This window comes from Ursus americanus, chromosome 8 (assembly GCF_024610735.1).
Source record: "Ursus americanus isolate L20-20 chromosome 8, mUrsAme1.1.p, whole genome shotgun sequence".
Classification (NCBI taxonomy): domain Eukaryota; kingdom Metazoa; phylum Chordata; class Mammalia; order Carnivora; family Ursidae; genus Ursus; species Ursus americanus.
The window spans coordinates 72,600,562-72,620,942 of NC_142134.1; the positions used below are offsets into that span (position 1 = coordinate 72,600,562).

At 44.6% G+C, this 20,381-nt stretch overlaps 1 protein-coding gene across 1 annotated transcript in view; it reads right to left on the reverse strand.

Annotated features, from left to right (window-relative positions):
- The window catches only part of C1QTNF7 (C1q and TNF related 7), a 106,528-nt gene extending 94,305 nt beyond the window's left edge, over positions 1-12,223 (reverse strand). Inside the window, exon 1 of the mRNA XM_087864268.1 lies at positions 11,993-12,223. Coding sequence (XP_087720394.1) covers positions 11,993-12,005 — 13 coding nt within the window. The 5' untranslated portion in view covers positions 12,006-12,223. The remainder of the gene's footprint in view (positions 1-11,992) is intronic.
- Positions 12,224-20,381: the final 8,158 nt, after the last annotated feature.

The window sequence follows — 20,381 nt, forward strand, 5'->3', positions numbered from 1 at the left end:
GTGTTAGCCATGACTGATTGAGCACCATACTATATCCTCACAGCAACTTTGATGAGGATACTATTTTCCTCATTTTTTACAGCAAGGAGATGGACATAGGGAGAGTTAGTTGCCCCAGAACACAATCCTAGAAAATGATAGAGCTGCTATTTTAACTCGGGTCAAATCCTCTATGGATTAAGAATATTAAGTAATTGATGCCAAATCTTGGAGAACTGCTTCAGAAGTCCCTCCTGAGGGAAATATTCAAATACCTGAAATCAGTCTTGTATCTCCTGCCCCTTTCCCCTTCTCCAGGGTAGGACCCTGCCATCCTTCTGGGTGCTTTGGTTTTTAACACTTTTCCTCTTCCTGTCACCCAAGCCACCCCTATTTAGCTTGACAATAGCCCTCTTGACAAGTGGTGTCTAGAGTCTAACAGAGCAGTGATAGCCTCAGGCACTGACCCGTTGTGGAGAATGGCTGGTTCGTCTTCTCTGTTCAGCAGACAGTGTGGGAAATGAAGGACTAGGTGTTCGTTGGGAGGGAGCGGCCTGCGGTGGAGACAGGATTTCTCTGTGGGCCTCAGAAGGAAGGTAATGGTGAGGGGAAAAGGAAAGAGCTCATGATCGGGAAAGATGAGGAAAATGAGTGTCTACTGGGGAAAACAGTAAGGATTCAGCAAAACCTTTCTTTCCACACACACACACACACACACACACACACACCCCGCCCCCACTCTGTTCCTCCTTCACTACTCCTCCCTCCCCACTTGCTGTGATCCCTTTCTCCCCAAACCAGCCAGCTGTCCCTTGAACCTGCATTCAGAAAGCTTTGTGATTGACCACGGATTGCAGATGCCCTCCAGCGACACCATGGCAACAGCTTCAACTACCAATTGCCTTCATTATAAGATTTGCAGCTTTACCACGCAAAACAACATTTAAATAGGATGCGAGTGAGATCGTAACACAACACAGCACTGCGTAGCCACAACTGAAAAGTGAGCTGAGATGTAGGGAAGGACACTTGTTCCAGGGCGGGAAGGGGTCAGGGCAACAGAAAGGGAAGTCAACCCCCTTGGGCGGCCCTGCACCCTGAGCATGCCAGAGAACACACAAGTCACTTGAAATCTGAAAAGATGGGGTTAGGCTGCCAGGAAGTGAAATTTCACGCTCAATCACAGTAACCAGATTCGTCCTTGTGGTTCACACATTTTGTCCCTCCTCCATCTCATGGCTTTGATTTTCTATTTCCACTTAAACTGCTTCATTTTGCACTTCTCTTTGAACTTGCCTCAAAGCCTGTGTGGGAGAGGCACCCTGACATTTCTGGGGTTTCCGTTCTGTACCGGGCAAGGTGTTAGGCACTCCAGTTATGGAGGCACACACACACACACACACACACACACACACACACACACACACACAGATGGAATCTAGGCTTGAGGAGAAGGCAGGGAGAAGAGGGTGAGGAGAAAGTGGGGAGAAGATGGTATTTTGGAGAAGAGGGTGGCTGGAATGGAAGAGACGGGCAGAAAAAGCAGAGAAAGAGAGAAGTAGATGGAGAAGTGGGAGAGGGGAGGGAAGGGAGAAAGGAGAGACTGTGTAGAAGAATGAAATGGTGGGGCGGGGAGGGAGCTGGCTGAGTGATTCGGGCAGGTGGGAGCAGGACAAGGGGTGTGAACAGGAAAATGAAGAAAATGGCAGAAGAGGGGGAGTCTCCATGGAAGGGGAACACGGTGTCTCCATGGAAAGAGTTGGGGGTGTTATGGACTTAATGGTGTCCCCCTCCCCCATTCACATGTTGAAGCCCTAATCCTCAACGTGACTATATTTGGAGATAAGACCTTTAAGGAAGTAATTAAGGTAAACAAGGTTGGGGGGGGGTGGGCCCCTAATCCAATAGGACTGGTGTCCTCCTAAGAGGAAGAGACACCAGATCTCTCTCACTCTCTCTCCTTCTCTTTTGATGCCATGTGAGGATCCAGCAAGAAAGCAGCAGTCTGCAAGCCAGAAAGGGGGTTTTCACTAGAAACAAACCCTGCTGGCACCTTGCTTTTAGACTTTCAGCCTCCAAAACTATGAGAAGGTAGATTTCTGTGGTTCAAATCCCCAGCCATGACATTTTTCTGTTATGGCAGCCTGCGAGCACTCATACAAGGGGTATGGAGTTTGGAGGTTACCACAAGAGGCCAGGAGAATCAGCATTCACCCCAACCTGCCCACACTTGGGGGGTGGGTAATGACATGCACTTTACATTTCCTCCTTCAATTCGAAGGACACAAGGATACCAGCTCTGTTGGCCAGGAGATGGTATGTTCATGCACACATGTGTCATTGCTAACGGATGGTGAGGCTTTGGGTCTCATTTGCAAAAAGTGATAAACAGGACCAGACTTATTGGGGGTGCTGAAAGAATTAAAGAAGGCTTTACCACACGAGTACCTTCTGGGCAGGGAGCACCCTCGTTGGGGATAGCTGTTAGTGCTGAGTGCACGTGCGAGCATGTTTACTTAGGAAAGTTTTTTGAAGAGCAAAGGCTCTTGAGATTTCCCATACAATAAGAAAGTGGGAACTGTGTTTTTGTCTCTAGATTATATTGGGTTAAATCACATGAAATCGCCATTTCTAAGGGTCAAAAACACGGTAGGTGTTTTTAAAAAAGGAACATTTCACATACACATCCAGATATATGGATTTACTTGAAACATCTGAGGATCTAGCACCATGAGGCCGCATTGCCCCAGGGACACGGCCAACTAGAGTGGGGGCTGTCTGCCCACTTCAGAGGCGGGACACTGCCCCCCCCCCGTCCTCCCCAGGGTCTCTGCCCCCCTGCTTTTCACTCATGCGCACTTCCTGCGAGGTCCAATAGCTTTCCAGCGGTAGCCCTTGACTTAATGTATTGCGTAGAGGTCTGCTAATGTGTTGCTGATAATGCTGAGAAATGGGTACACTTTCTCTTGCAGGAAAAAGTATTCGAACAACCATGTAGAACCGTATGAGCAAATGGTGAGCATAAATCATTGCAAAACAAACAGCCGGGGCCTTGGCTGATCAAAGCCAGCCCCGGGAGAGCCAGTCTGCATTTTGTCACTCTGCTTTGACGGCATCACGCAAACACTTTCCTCTTGGCTGAAATCCTTCCCCTCGACACGTTTCCTTCACATGCAAGCCCATTTACCGAGCGTCCGGCGTGTCTTCCTTTCTCGTGCTTGTGCTTTTGTTTTAACCCCCTTTTAGAAGTCAGTCTACCCAGTGAGAAGCAATTCCATAAAAACAAGGAGGCGAGGGAAAGATTAGCTGGCTGGCCAAAAATATCAGGCTCCTCGCAATAACAGGAATTTGTATCACCTTCTAGCTTGCACCCTTTTTCTCACATAATATCTCATTGGCTATTTCCAGGGAGTCCAGTGGAGTAGGGATATGGTATTCCCATTTTCAAGGATGAACAAACAGAGGCTCAGAGTTCGAACACTTGCGCAAGCAGGAAGGGTTAGGGCTGAAAATGGCACGCGGAGCCAGCACAGTTCCTGATCCCTGTTCTTTCTAGTTAACTATGAGGAAAAGCAACACCGCAACGCAGGTCAAAACAGACTTGCTACAACGAAGTTCAAAAAACTAATCCGAGTGTTTTATGAGATGGGCTTACGAGCCGCTGACGCTGGCGTAGCATTGAGGAAAATAGAATACTTAAATCAGAGAGAGCTAACTGGTGTCCCTGCAGTCCGGGCTGTAGACAATATGAAGAGTAGTAGCTAGCCCAGCTCTAGAAAGTACCCGATTCTCTCTTAGATTCACTAATTTCATTGTACATTCTTTCTTGCTACTTCTAGAGTGAGGTCAGGTCCTTTCTCAATGCAGGACTCCAAGCAGCCTCTCTTCATCCAGAAAGTTGATACGGGGTTAGCACTAGATGTAAAACTTGTCTAGAATTTGGTGTTCAGGTATGGATGTCGGTTTCAAGAGGGGCATGAGTATCCTCAGTGAACCCCACGGTGTCCAGGGGCAAGTCCTCCCTGTAAGTGCCGGGGAGGGGGGCGGGGAGGGTGGGAAGGCATATAGTGACATCTTCAAGTGAACTTTTCCTTGCTACTGCTAAAACAGCACAAGGACTAACAGAGAAACATTAAAAAGGGTCATATTCTGGGCATAATAAAGAACTTCCTGGAAGTTTTAATGGAAGGTGCTACCTTATTAAGTATTAACTTTTTGTTACTGGTGGCGTTGAAGCTGGAGGTGAGATCTGTAAGTGGGGATAAATTCTAAAAGTCTGTTCGGGGCGCCTGGGTGGTTCAGTCGGTTAAGCGTCTGCCTCTGGCTCAGGTCGTGATCTCAGGGTCCTGGGATCGAGTTCTGCATCAGTGGGGAGTCTGCTTCTCCCTCTACTTCTTTCCCCCCCTTCCCCCGACTCGTGCTCTCTCTCTCTCTCAAATAAATAAATAAAATCTTTAAAAAAATTCTAAAAGTCTGTTTGAATACCATTCCCTCTCAGCCTCAGGGATAAACAGGGAGATGATTAACAATTTCTGAGATATTTTAAGGGCCTGGCACATAAAACTGTCATCAAGAAATGAAAGTTTTTGTTAAGTTTCCAGATTATATTAGAATCATATAAAATTGCCATTTTTGGTAGGTAATAAAATGGTTGAAGTTCAGCCATTTTATATGATTCAGCGTAATCCATACAAAGGCAAGGGAATGGACTCAATTCTTTAGACCTATGACACATAGAGAAAAAGGGTGCAGAGAAACTGTGTTTACTTGTGCACAAGTATTGGGTTGTTGTGTGTTGAATCGTGTCCCCCTGAAGTTCCATGTTGAAATACCTCAGAATATGACTATATATGGAGGTAAGGCCTTTGATGAAATTACGATGAGGCCCGGAAAGGGGACCTTAATCCAATCTGACTGGTACCCTCATAAGAAGAGGACATTTGGACACACAAAGAGCTACTCGGGCTTCTCTGCATAGAGGAAAGACCATGTGAGGACATAGCAAGAAGGGAGCCGTCTGCAAGCCAAGCAGAGAGGCTTCAGAAGAAACCAAATCTACTGATACCTTGGTCTTAGACTTCCAGCCCCCAGAACCGTGAGAAGATAAATTTCTGTTGTTGAAGCCCCCCGTCTATGGTATTTGGTATACCTGGGTATATGGAAACACGGGGAACAGGAGGGAAGAACGTGGACAAAGAGTGTGGACCAAAGACAGATTTTCAAAGGCCTTCCAAGACCATTCCAAGGAATATGGTCTTTATTGTGAAAGACAAGAGGAGATGCTAATGACCCGAGAAACTGATAGAAATCTACCCATGATAAAAGGGTTGGTAATTGTGATAGATTCAAAGGATCCCTTGACAAAGATTTCATTGATGTCAAATTAGACTTCGCAGTGAAATGGGATAAAAATTACTTTGTAAAAAGTCTTTTCTAAAAAAAAAAATGATGCAAGAAAGATACTGAAAAAATCATTTGTCAACTTAAGAGGATGAGCTCCTTTGGGGATGTTGGCAACTGGCAAGGTTACCAACTAACGTCTTACTGACAGTTCTCAAATATTGTTAGCGAACATCTGGCAGAATGTGGTTGAGAACAACTACATAGTCTGTGGTTTTTTGTTATTGGCAGATGAAAAGGTTGTAAAACTGCAAATATTTAATGCTAGTTTATAATTAGCTTTTCATTAATGAGGACTAACTCCCTCCCCTTGAAGTAGAGACAGACAAACATGGGTTTAACCCCTCTTCTAGCTCCATTGCCTTGGACAAGTCACCTTCCCCTGCTCTTGTCTGCCTCTGTGCGGCCTGCAGATGGGTGATGAGATGGGCTAGTAAACACTCTATGGGATTATTACTGTGTCAGGCAGAGTCACTCTATGTTCATGGTGAAAAAAACCCCTTGGTTTAAAACAAATTTTAGTTAGAAAAGGCAACTGTTGGGGCGCCTGGGTGGCACAGCAGTTAAGCGTCTGCCTTCGGCTCAAGGCGTGATCCCGACGTTATGGGATCGAGCCCCACATCAGGCTCCTCTGCAATGAGCCTGCTTCTTCCTCTCCCACTCCCCCTGCTTGTGTTCCCTCTCTCGCTGGCTGTCTCTATCTCTGTCGAATAAAGAAATAAAATCTTTAAAAAAAAAGAAAAGGCAACTGTCAAGAGCAGACCTCTAGACAGAAAACAGGAATCCTTTCTGGGAGTCCATGTGGCAGAATGGAGAGGGTGTGGGTTTTGGAGACAGGCATAACTTGAGTTTAATAGCTGCCCTACCTCATCGTGCTTGCGGGATCTCAGGTGAGCTGCTCACCTCTCCTCATCTGAACAACGGAGATATAGAGACAGCGTATGTAAAGTATGGGCACATGGTAGGTGCTTACTAAAAAGGATCTATTATTCTGATCATAATACTCCCTCTGGTGACAAACCTAGGAGGAACCATTTCATTAGTTATTAGGGCACACATTGCGTTGATGATTGTTGAATACCTATTGGGTGAGCGACAAAATAACTTTATTTGTGTCCTCCACCCCCAGCTTATTCCAAGAATGTTGCCCTGTCCTTTGTGTGTCCTTGTTTCAAGATTGTGCACAGCAGGAAACAAAAATTCCTTGAAAGCAATACTTCCTGCTTTATTTTCTGAAGGTCCAAGTCCAAGTGTGTATGCTGGGAGAGGTGGAGTGCAGGCCTTTGATACGAGATTTCCACTCCCCTCCACCCCCGATCTGGAGACTGAACGTCAGGGATGGGTACATCTGTGAGAAGTGGAAACGTTGGCTCTGTGTGGCCCGGGATTGCTCGAACACAGGTTCCCAGCCTGGACAGTGATTCCCAGTTCTCAAGCAGGGTTCGAAAGCAGAATCCACAGACACCTAAGAGACAGGCAATTTATAAGAGTGGGAATAACTAGCTTGAAGGAAGACCTCCCTGGTACTGGAGGGCATGGGGACAGGAGCCGGGTAATATCTGAAACCTGAATTCCTGCTGGCGTGGACTCTTGGAATCAGATTCAAGTTGAAGGAAAGACAGTAAGAAAACGTCGACACTTCTTAGAGACCTGAATTTGTAAACTGAGTCAGACCTGCCGCAGTGGTAAAGCATCAAAGAATCTAAAGATGCATGAATTCCTACTCTCTGGAAGCTGACCACCTTTTAAGGAGCTGGAGGAGGACATATGCCCCCGACATGAATCGCTACCATTTGGAGCGCTACAAGGTCCTGATGTATGAACTGCAGTTAGGACTCCTCCGTCAAGAGAGGTAGGCAGCTAATTTTTTGCAAAAAACACGCAGCCAGGATAATGGGTGAATGTTTCTCCTGAAGGGATATATTAAAATATACTCTTCCCCAATCACTGCGTGCCAATACCACTACTATGTAATTGCCATAAAACTTTTGTACACCCTCAAATTCTTTTGGAAATATGCCTGCTTGATATGGAGAAGCAGTCTGGAAATGTGATTGAACAGGGGACTGTAGAGTTAATGATTTCCATAAATTGCATAACGGTCTATCTTCAAGGAGTTTGAGGTGTCGGAAGGCCTTTGGACGTCAACTAACTCCTCCTGTCTCTCCCATCCCCCACCCCTCCCATTTTGTAGGGTTGAATCTGGATTTAATGAGGTCTCAAGGTTATTATTCTGACAGACCGCTGTGATGGTCAGGGCCTTAGTGTAGCAGCTTTAGGGGCCTGGGACCAACGAGCATCTCCACCCTTTAACTGCTGTGTGAACACCTACTGCTCTTATCTCTCCTCTGGAAAACATCCGCTTCTTAACCGGAGATTTCGTCTCTGCCCCTTCTAGACACTTCTAGACACTGATTAATCATCTTAAATCACCATTCTAATAATCTGCCAAGGAGTTACGAATTTTCTCATTTACAAACTTACAATGATTACTCCATTAAAAAAAATCTAAACTGTGGTTTGGCATTCAAGGCTTTCTATGATCTGATTCCAACAAGTCTGGTTCTTTTCTTTTCTTTCTTTCTTTCTTTCTCTCTCTCTCTTTTTTTTTTTTTTTTACCAACTAAGTCTTTTGAGCTCATTTCCCTCTGCTCTGTATGCATGTACTTTGTTCTGCTAGGGGAGTTTTGCTGCTACTCCCCACGCTGTCCTCTTTCATGCTTTTGCCATGCTCTTGCTGCCTGGAATGAATGCCCCTCCCAACGATCCCGATCTATCCTTCAAGGCTAAATTACATTTTACCTCCTCTAAGGAGTCTTCCCTGGGTGAGGGATACAGAGTACTAGATGGGCCTGAGTTTGAGACTGTACTCTGCCCCTTACTTTCTAGAACATCTCAGGCAGGTTTTTGAACTTCTCTAGGGCTCAATTTTCTCATCTGTGAGATGGGCAAGTCAATGCCCACCATGTAACCTTATGAAGTATATATGGGTTAGTCATACTGTGAAGTGCTTGGCATAGTTCCTTGTACATGGTAAACATGAAAGAATGTTACATATTACTCTGATTATTCCGGGGAACTGCACGCTCCTTTTTTATGGATTCTCATTCACCTTGAGCTCTCTTGTATTCTTCCTTGTAAATCTAGGTTTGCCTTTCAGGTATTGGACCTCACCTGCTGTTTTCCCCATGGGATTGATAACTCCTTAAAGGTGGGATCATGTTTTAGTTAGCTTGTGTCCTGTGCATTGCCCTCTATGCAATGGGCCCTCAAACCACAGGCAAAGGCGGACCTTTCGGGTGTGAAATTTGGATTGACAACAATTTGCTTTGCCGTCACTTTTCTCTTCCCTCTAAAAGTTGACAATAGTTTAAAAAAAAAGTCAATTTCCTTAGATATGAGAATCCCAGTTGTGGGGCTTTTGTTTCCTAGAAACATGAAAGACAGTGCGTGAAGAAGCTGGTAGAGATTGATAAATTGCAACTAAATCTTGGGAAATGCACATGCTGGAAGGCCATATGGCCCCAACTAACTGGGCCAACTCAGCCTCACCATTGTCCATCATGCATTCTGTATTCCATGGTTTGTGTGATACTCCTGGGAGTGGGGGGAGGGGGAATGTTTTTACATTCTGATGAGTTTGGAAAACATTAGATTCTAATGACCCACTCACGGAGAGACAGAGGATGTAGTAAGAACTAAAATATGTGAGAAGTCCTATAGTAAAGAAACCAGCTAGTAAGACTAGCTAACATTCAGTGAGCTCTTTCATGGCATATACTTTGATAGTCATCCCTTCACGTGAATTCTTTAATTTAGTCCTCAGATGCTTTATCCCCTTTAAGAATGGATATAATTATTATCCTCAATGAACAGATGAAGAAACTTGAATAGTCCAAGTTCTCACGGCAGTTAAGAGTTGGAGCTGGGAATGAAATCAGATATCTGTAACCGCAGAACCTGAGTTCTGGTTCACTGTGGCACACAGCTTTTCGCATTCTGGGATTTGCCTGACCAGGAAATGCTTTTGTTATCCTCCTATTAATAACCCATGAAAGTTCTAGTCCTTGGGATGCTCTTTGGGCAACAGAGCCTTGCCTTCCCGAGCTCCTTGGTTCATGGGAACGGCCATGACCTTTCCACCTCTGCACCTTTGCCCCCTGACCTCTGCCCCCCTTGTCTCTCTCATGATATTTTATTCCTCCTCCAAGGTCTAGTTCAAATGCAACTCTACGAGGAGTTTCCTTTGATGTCAGCAGGTTGATGTGCAAAGCCCTTCTGTGTTCTCCACTGTTGTTAATGTTTGGTCTCTCTGTCAAGGGCCATGTCCAAAGAGCCTTGGTAAAGTTTCTGGCCCAGAATGGACCCTCAGAGTTTAGTGAATTCCAATCTTCCCAGCTGCTCTAGGGGGTTGCTTCCCGAACCTGGGGTTCTTCAGGTCATGGGTCATGAACTGCGGGTGTGACTGTAGCTGGCCATCTGGGCTGAGTCTGGCTCCAACCCTTTTCAGGTTCGGACAGCATCGTTCCCAAACGCCCTGGCAGTTCGTTAGTTAACACTGTCCTCCCTCTGTGTCTTGCAGATGTGGCCTCTCCCCAGCCTCTGTGAGGTGAGGAGCACGATTAGGTCACATTGGGCCTCTCATCAGTGTCCTTCTGGGGACCAACCTGACCTGTCCTTTCCAGGGTGTTGTCCAGGTTTCATTACAAAGCCCCCTGGTGGCTGTGCCTTGGATGAGTCAGCTGGCTTGGGGCTTCATTAGCAACTCTAATTGCCTTTTTGTTTTTGTCCTCTTTGGGGCCTTCTCAGGCCCAGAGGTGGGGCCTGGCGGGCCTGGCTTCCAGAAATGCCGCCAGCCTCCACAAGAGCCCGTGATGGGAAGTCCGCGCCCCGCTCCCCAGCAGCCACGTCATGCCACACTGCGCATTTCTGGGCCGCACCCTTCCCCAGGGTGCACTCAGGCGCCATGCAACCGCTGGCCATCCCAGCTCCCCGGCTGCCTGTGATGAGGTCATGGGGTGGGGTCCTGGAGACCCCCCTCCAAATAGGGTGGGGGTTTCCCCAACTGGCCTGGGAATGGTGGAGAGGAGGAGATGGTAATAATCTTGTCTGTCCAACCCACTGCTCCCTCTCTCGAGCTTGCATGGCCGGTGTGGATAGAAGTAGAGGGAGGAAGAGAAAGCAGGGAAGACACGGAGAGGAGAAGGACAACGGAGTGGCAGGCATGGATCCCTCACTTCCTCCACTAACAACTGGGGATAGAGAAAGGAACTAGCAGTTTCTCTAGACCACCTTGCAATGAGCCAATCGAGCTGCCTTCTCTCTTCTCTGTAACAATGTCCTTCTGATCTTAACCTCTTTTTTTTTCCCACTGAGACCACAAAAGGTAGGGGAAGCCACCATAATCCATCTTATATAATTAGAATTTGAGACAGAAGGAAAAAATATCCCAGAAACAGAGCAGCAGCTCATCCGGCAAGGCAGGTAGAGCCCTTCCCAACCCAAGCATGCTTCCCCGGGTAAAGCCTCACATTCTCACCCGGGCCCAACGGGCATGTTTGCTCTTGCTTCCGCACCGGTGGGTTTTATAGACTGAGGTTGCCTAGGTGTCCCAGACCACTCGAGCTTGGCTAAACCCATGCGGCTTTGCAGCCTCCGCCTGAGCGTACATATGTGTGCACGGAGGAATGAACACTCCGTTAAAATCACAGCCGGTCGGAAGAATTTGCTGATAGATCTCTGTGGATAGCTAGTTATTTGCACCTGGGATTCTGCCTCAGAAAGATGGGAAATCTGATAACAGAGACTTTCCTAGGGAAACAAGAGCAACACACCACAGATTTATGGGTCCCTCCACCTAAAACCACAGCATACTTCCCGTATGACCAATGCCATAGAAAACTAAGGAATATTCAAGCCTCTCTGCTCCCTACCTGTATCAGAAACACAGTCAAGAGGGCAAAGTCATCCTACCCAGACACTAGCACGGTCAGTCAACTGCAATTGGAATGAACAAACTTGGAGCTGAACTTTTTTCTCCCAGGACGTCATAGCCGTAACATCCTCATCACGTCGTTACAAAGGAAAAGCCAAATGATTTATTTAACATTTAAAAACATTCTGCAAGACAAGTTTATAAGAAGTCATAGTAACCACACTTAAGAGAATTTTTTGGAGTGATGTTAAAATCTTCCATGGGAAAGATTTCTGAGTTAATACAAAGACCATAGCTCCGAAAGTTGGGTTGCATATATCGGGATAAGAAAACACAGGTTCTCTGACCCAGGCAATAAATGAGCCCAACACCATATTAGTGAAAAGTGAGACGCATCAGGTTGGAGATTCTGAAGAATCTCCTGCACGCATTTTCTAAGAGAAATCTCCTTTTTCAAATAGTCAAAGCTATTTCACGGAGGTTTGCATCAAGCGGAATAGAAAGCAGGAGAAGGCATGACGGCTGAGATTTTCTAACCTCTGATTTATAATTTCTTGACATCCTTTTACAAGTTCCCAATTTCTTTACAAGTAGCTGTCTTAAGTTCTCCCAGTAAATATTTTTGACGAAGGCCAAACAAGGCAAAAGAGAAAAAGTGCAGTGAAAAGAGTGGCTTACCTTTTCTAGGCATTGCTGATGTCAAAATTTCCCCCAAAACATGAGGCTTTCTTGCTTTGGTTGTCCCATGAATTTAGAAACCATTAAAAAATTTAAAGCAGAAATATGCGCGTCTTATTCAAAGCTGCTTCGAAACAATACAAAAAGCATCTCGATGAAACATAAAGTGCTCTTCTGAGCATGAGAATGTGTTTGAAGCTTGGAGCTCATGCTGTTGCACGAAGTTTTGCAACTGTCTTTCTCAGTTTAAACAACCTCCCGCTCCTCCCCGCCACTTGCCAACGTCTATAATTTAAAGCAACTGCGATCCTTCCCATAATACTCACATTTCAAAGAGCTTAATATATACGCTCGTTAGGAAAGAGTAGGAGCCAGTGACGTTCTTCTGTAAACCCCAGACCGAGGCAAATGGGAAGCAAAGGTTTCAGGTATCTGAGCAATTCTATTTCTCTCTTTTATCCATAGCTCTTCTCACTGTGTGACTTCAAGTTGCTTCTTTGCCTTTGCAAGTGATGCCTTCAGACCAAATGGCATCACTTCACTGGGAGCTAAAAAAAAAAAAAAAAAAAAAAAAAAAAAAAGCGCACAGAAAAGTTTCTGTCTCAAATGATGGAACAGTGATACTAGTGAAAATTGTGTTTAAACATCAGTTTTGCTGACACAGTTATTTCCATGCAATTCTTCCCTAATTCATCTGTTTGAAAAATGCAAAATTAGTATACATTATGTTTTCATAAAAGGGGAAAATACTCAAACTGATGTCATTTGAATTGGACTTATTTTAACCTGCATCCTGCATGTGAATTACAAACTCTAGGAGGGATACTCGCTTTGTGAAGTCTCTCCATGTAGCTGGATAAGTCTCTGACATAGAGACTGTACTCAATGATTTTACTGTTTCAACCACTCTTCCCCACCTGCCATTAAACACACAGACACACACAGACACACAGACACACACACACACACACACACACACACACTGAGTATTTGTGAATTCAAATTACAGCCAACTTAAAGTGGGGATTTTAAAAATATTTATAGTTTATCTTAAAGCAGGTCTTGCTCAGTACCTGGTAGATAACAAGTACTCAGTAAATACCCGCTTCATGAATAAAGTGTTGCAGAGGCTCAGATCATCCAACAGTTCTGACAATTTAGGTTTGCATTGAGAATATGTTCCCATCGGGGATGGATAATATGTCAAAGCTTGTCCAGAGAGTAAACAGGACAATGTGTGCTCTTGCCAGATTTAACGAATGGCTATGATATAATAAAATCCCCTAAGTTAATATAGAAAACATTAGTTAAGTAAATAAAGCATTTGGTGGAGGACAGAGAGGTCGACACAGGCACGATCTACTCAGTACGCTTACTATGTAAACTTATGCAAACAATTACAGGACCAAAACCTCATTCGTTATATTAAAACGATGTATTATTTTCGGCTGTGTTTTTTGAGTCACCTAAAGTAACTGTTATGCTATGGACAGGGGACAATACCTCTCATTGAAATAGTGCGAAGAGAGAAAGGGTCTAACACTGCAGGGAAGCGGTCAGGTTTCAGATTTTCTTTGCTATGAAAGCAGAGAAAAAGGTAGAGTCTATTTGCTCTGGCTTCTACTGAGGGGACCTCTACAGGCGCTAGTACACGTAGCGTCCCAGACCTGCATCCATGCTTTTCCACGTATGTGACCTTGCACACACATTGAATTGCTTTCTTTAAGCATTTGCTTCCTTAATTGTGAAAGGTTAAATACCTATTTGTATATATGCACAGAACGCTGCATTTATCCAACGAAAGGTCATTAAACACCTCACTGTGTTACTTAGCGGGACCTATTGTGAGTCACTGTGATTTACCACAGCAGCTGGCGTTGCTTCCCCTGACCAGGACCGAAATTGGTAAAGGTTGTGGGGTGCAGGTCTAACAAAAACCCACACTCAGTGTTGTTGGCCAAGTCATCAGGAGCTGAATGGCAAGGAGGTGGGTACCAGAGACCGGAAAGGTGAAATGCCGGGCTTTGTCCCAGCAGCACATTTGGTGAAACTGACATCTCTGATAACTTGCAAAGCCATCTGTGCCCCATCACCCTGTAGCTCCCGGATGAGAGGCTGGGCGGGGCCGGGGGGGGCGGTGAGTGGCAGGGAAAGTTCCATTATGTGTGTTGGCTGCTATTGACTGCATTTTGCAAGGTGTTTCAAGGAGATGAGCCTCAGGAAGGAGTGGCTAAATTATAAACAGAAGTAAAAGGGAATAGAGCGATAGTACCTCAATTTGATGGCTTTCAGGAACCTACCAATCTTCTGAAGGTCTTATATTGCTAAAGCAACTATACGCCTGTACTAGAAATATCCTTGAAGACTGAAAACAACCTCTCCCACCAGCAGGTGAACTGCCGGCCATCTGGAGGCCTGGCAACCCAACACACAGCTCAGAGGTAGCAAGGGGAGCCCCTCAGAAGGAAGAAATGATGGCCATAGAGAAAAAGGGACAAAGAGGCTCTCCCTAGAGAACAGAGCCAGGCCCATATCTAGAACGTCTTCCGCCCCTAAGGTAGAGGATCTTTACTGTGTCTGCCTGGCCAGAGGTAGCATCAATGGTTGCTGTGTGTCTCCTATTCTTTCCCTTTCTGAAGCGACATTTTTGTTGTGTCATCACTGTTACTCCATTTGTACTGTGTGTGTGAGACAGACAGAGGAAGAGGGAGGGACAGGGAGGAAACTTGTCTTTGGGGCGATAGAGAGCACTTTCTCTTTAGTTTACAGATCAGTGGATCAAGAGATGGCACAGCCAGACTTGTGCCAAGAGCTTCACATCACTCAGAAGTCTGCACTTTGATCTGAATGCAGGGACCAGATGGAATTTGAGGTTGTTTCCTTTGAAGAAGCATGTATTCTGTTGTTGTGTTCTTTTCTTTATACACAACGAAAGAGGGAAGAAAATGAATATTTGGTGACCAGAAGAGCAAACTATGGCAGATGTGTTTCAGAATTCGGTCGGTCTACAGATGCCTCACCATTTCCCAGCCTCCCTTGCAGCTTGGTTGGCCATGTGACTGATTTTGGCCAATGGGACGTGAGCAGGAGTAATGTAGGGTTAATTGGGGGCTCAGGTAGTTAGCAACTGGTGTACGTATTCCACATTTTGTCTCTCCCCTCTGTCCCGATGTCAGGAAGCAAAAGACGTGCTGGAGCTCGGTAGTAGAAGACACCCCAAACCCTGAGGCATCCCTTCCAAGATGCTGCATAGGAGAACCGCCTGACTGCATCAGACATTACTGAATCGTTCACGAACCTATGCTCGGTCCCTCCACTGAGTTTGGCGGTTTGTCAGAGTTGGCTAGTGTCAACTACTGTAACACAGGTAGCTGCCTTGAAAGATTCTTGGAAGATTAAAAGAGGCAATAGATGGAAAGAATGCAGAACAGGGCTTGACACAATAAAAAGTGCTGAACAAATGATGAGTATTTTATATTAAACACAAATCCCCACTTTCTTGCTCTTGCAAAAACAATCTAGCTAAACGTCATATGTGAGCACTGGACATTTAAGGTATATAAACGGTGCGCTATTGTGCTAAGTAAATTGGAAACTGTGGAAAGATTAGGGACAGAAATAGATGCTGAAAACAAAATTTGTTCCTCATCTTTAAAAATATTTGCGTTTATTAAGAAAATTGCCCAATGAGTTGCTGTCAGCTTTCACAAGCAACCTTCAAAGCAGGGGATAAAGGAAGCTAAACTCCAAGTCACAAGTTAAATACACTCTTCAGCATTTGACTAGTGTAAACTCCACTTACCCAAACATTTGTTTTACTGTGTGTACAGAACAGGGCTGTCAGCCTGACAGTGACTGTTCCAGGCTGCTCCTCGGTCGAGATGTGCTAAGCCGTGTCTTAGTGCCAGTTGAGAGCTAATATTTTCAAAAGCTGCCCTCTGCTCAGGCCATGTGTGGGTGGCTTTGAACTGCTCTAAACGGGGGCACAGAAGGTCTTATTTCGTAGATTTTGTTTCTAACTCAAGTATTTTGAGCACTCCCCACTAGAAATATGGCTTCCTTCATTCTGCAAACTCTTTTAAAAGGGTCAGGCCCTTTTCTCTTCTACCATTTTAAAGCAATGGTGAGAACAATTAGGAACATTTGTTGAGCATCAGCTATGTACTAGGCATTGTTTTATGTGCTCTGTAAGTGTAGGAACTCATTTAATCTTCTCAACAATCCTGTGAGGTAGATACTAGCATTATCCTCAATTACAGACCGGGAACCTAAATAAAGTACAGAGAGGTTAAGTGACTAGCTCAAGGTCACACAGCCAGTAAGTAGCAAAGCTAAGATTTGTGTGTGTGTGTTTTTTTTAAGATTTTATGTATTTATTTGAGAGAGAGAGAGAGCAAGAGTGCGAGCAGGGGGAGGGGCAAAGAGAGAGGGAGAGGGAATCAAAGCAGATCCCCTCTGCCCCTCACTGAGCCTGGAGCCCAAGGATGGACTCTATCCCAGAACCCTGAGATCATGACCTGGCTGAAACCATGAGCCTGATGCTTAACTGACTGAGCCACCCAGTAGCCCCACAAAGCTGGGATTTGAATGTAGATTGTCTGGTTCTAGTACCTGAACCCTTCAATGCTGGTTAAAACTCAGTCTCCATGCTGTATATTTTCCTTAGCATACATTACATTAGAGATGAATACAGATTACTTCTGAAAGATACACTAAACTCTTAGAGACAGCAGGTTGTTATTCTTGGAAAACATTCAGTTCCCTATCTGAATGTAATTATACATTTTGAACCTTTTTCATATATTAAGGTTTGTGTTCTTATGGTTGACTTTTTTTCTTCTCCTTTGCATGCATGCAGCAGCCAAGTTTCCAATTATATCCCAAAACCCAGGTGGCTTCATCTGGATTTTATAATAAAGGCTTTACTGAGTTCCATCAAACATGTGAAGACATCGAGGAAGAGGCCAAAGGAGAAATGAATCTTGTTGGAAAATTTCATTTTCCTCTTGGAAGATATTACTGAAGTTTGGAGATTGGAGAGTGAATGAAATGTTCTTTATTGAGAGTGGTAGGAAAGAATCCAGTCTGAACTACGAGGTGAAGCCACTCAGGGGGTGTTGACCCTGCTCCAGAGGATGAGATGGTCCACAATGCCTACCTTGTGCTTGTCACTCTTAGCTTTGAGAGCTGGAGACAGGACAGAGCCATTTCTTTGAGTTTCTCAAGCACTCACTTTCATGGTTTGCAGTCTTGGTATAAGCAAATCTGAAAACCTGTTTTAACTTTCTTGGTGATATAAGGTAGCAGATCAACTTATTGCAAGTAGTCAAAACTAGAAAAGGAGACTATCTGTAAATCATAGGATTGCAGATTTAGAGGATTTGAGAGGTTCTAATTCACTCTCTGTGTTCATGAGCCCTCTGCCTAGTCTTGGCAGAGTGCCACTTCACTTCTGTTTGACAGCTCCCAGGAAGAGGGGCCACAACTTCACCAGGTTATTCTCTGAGTAACAGTAAATATTCCTGTTCCAATTTCCACATGTAAAAGCTGTTACAATTTCCAAAGGCAACACTCAGCCTCTTCCCTCCCCACAGGTCTGTCTTCCTTATCCCAAGTTCGATGATTCTGGCTCTTTCAACTGTTCCTCATGCAACATGATTTCAATTAGGTTTGGTTGCCCTTCAGTGAACCAATATCCAATTAATTGCTAAATGGCTCATGAGCACTGTAGTAAGCTTATCAAGAAATCAGTCTGAGTTATAGTCTGAACTCTCCTATTGGCCTTGAAAACTCATTTTCCCACTCTGGGCCTCTGTATGTATGTCCCTCCTATGTCACAGCACTTTGGAGTCCCTCACTTGGCCTTTGACTCTCTTTCCTCTGCAGGATCTCTTTCATGAGTTGGTCATCCAGTATTTGGAACCTATGGAACTAATATGACCTCTCCTGTAGCACCATTTTTCTCATGCCTGCTGGCTCTCATTTCCTGGAGATAATACATTCCCTTCAGGTCTAATATCTTGAAAGCAAAACTATTTTCCCTCAAACTCACTCTTCCTGAGTTGCCTAATTCTGTCATTAATATCACAATCCTCTCAGGTCCTCAGGATTTTAAATATTGCTTTTACTCTCTCTTCTACTTCCCCAAAACATTCCATCATAAAATCCTGATTGTCCTTTCTTTATTATGTCTCTAAAATCTGGCATCTTGACGCACTTATATTATTACGATTTATTTATCCCAGTGTTTCCCTGGAGTGTTGTCTGTGGAGTCATATTCTGGAATGTTCCATGGGAAGGGAAAGAACAGTAAAATAAGTTTGGATGATACTAGTTATATAGGGGATCTCTTCATCTGCCATAACAAAATGTCATAAACTGGGCACTTCAAACAGTAGAAATGTATTTTCTCACAGTTCTGGAGGCTGGAGATCTGAGATCAGAGTGCCAGCAGGTTTCAGTTCTGGTGAGAGCACTCTTTCTGTCTTGTAGAGGGCCTCTTCTCCCTGTGTCTTCACATGGCAGGGAGAGAGAGTTCTGGGGTCTCTCTCTCTCTCTCTTTTTTTAAACAGGACACTAATCTCATCATGAGGGCCCCACCCTTGTGACATTGAAAACTAAATATCTCCCAAAAGGCCCCATCTCCAAATGCCATCACATCAAGTGCTAGGATTTCAACGTCTGAAGTTTGGTGGAACCCAATTCAGTCCATAACGTTCTGCCCCTGGCCCCCCAAAATTCATGTTGTTTTTGTATTCAGAATGCATTCATTCTGTCTCAACAGCCCCCAAAGTCTTGACTTGTTCTAGTTCTAGTATCAACTCTAAAGTCCAAATTCTCATTTAAATATCATCTAAGTCAGATATGGATGAAACTGTAGGTAGGGTTCACCCTGAGGCAGATTTGTCTCCAGCCGTGAACCTGTGACACCAGTTAAGTTTTGTGCTTCCAAAACAGGCATAGGATAGACATTCTCATTCTAAAAGGGAGAAATAGGAAAGAAGAAGGGGTAATAGGCCTCAAGCAAGCCCAAAACTTAACAAGGCAACTTGCATTACATCTTAAATTTTGTGAGTAATCCTCTTTGGTTTGATGTTCTGCCCTCCAGCCTGCCTGGGGTGGTAGCATCACCCCCACAGTTTAGCAGAGTGCCCACACCCATGAGGCTACACTGGGTGGTGGTCTCACTCTTTGAAGCTGAGGTGGAGGCAGTCTTGCCCCTGGGTCTGTGCATTCTGGGTCTGTAGTGAGAGTGGTAGCCCTGATGACTTCTGAATCAGTTTGGGGATTCCTTCTTTCCTTTTCTGGAATGATAGTACATGTTTACAAGCAAAGAGCAATATGGTCCCATCCTATAAAATCCAAAAAAATTGACAGCCTTCCTTCATTCTTTCCCACCTTTTTTTTCCTCCTTTGGTTCAAAGAGGCAGTGCCTCTGCTGATACAGTCTCATCTCCATTCCTGGTTTCTGTTGCGATGTCTGCTTAAGTTCAGGAGCTCCACCCATGATCTCTTTATCAAATGGTTGTTCAGCTACACCCTTAGTGTGCTCTTCAGAAAAAGCTTTCTCATTTTTACAGTATGGATAGGCTGAGAATTTTCTAAATCCTCAAGTTCTGGTCCCTTTTTGCTTAACAATTCTTTCTTCAATTAATCTATCTCTTCTGGCATTTCTCTGTAAGCACTCAGGAGAAAGCAAGCCAAACATCCAGTTTCATCACTCACACTTTCTACCTCCCATAAAACACTAGAATACAGTTCAACCACATTCTCTGCTGATTTTAAGATTTTTTTAAACAAGGATTACCTTTCCTTCAGTTCCCAATAACATGTTCCCCATCTGTCTGAGATCTTGCCAGGATTGCCATTAATGTCCATATTTCTCATATACCCCAAAACTCTTCCAGTCTCTATCCATTACTCAATGCCTAAGTTGCTTCCATATGTTCAAGTATTTGCTACAGCAGCACCCTACTTCTTGGTACCAAAATCTGTCCTAGTCTGCTTGGGCTGCCCTAACAAAATACCGTAAACTGGTGGCTTAAACAACAAACACTTATTTTCTTACATGTCTGGAGGCTGGAAGTCTGAGATCAGGGTGCCAGTGTGGTCAGGTTCTAATGAGGGCTCTCTGCCTGGTGTTTTAGATAGCTGCCTTCTCATGGTCCTCATCTGGAGTGGGAAGTGAGAGCTCTGGTGTCTCTTCCTCTTTTTTAAGGTCACAAAGCCTGTCATGAGGCCCTCACCCTCATGACCTCATGTAAACCAACTTATTTCCCAAAGGCCCCACCTCCAGATACCATCACACTATAAGTTAAGGTTTCAATGAATGAATTCTGGAGTAACACAATTCAGTCCAGAGCAATCTCATTTAGGATAGATCCTTTAG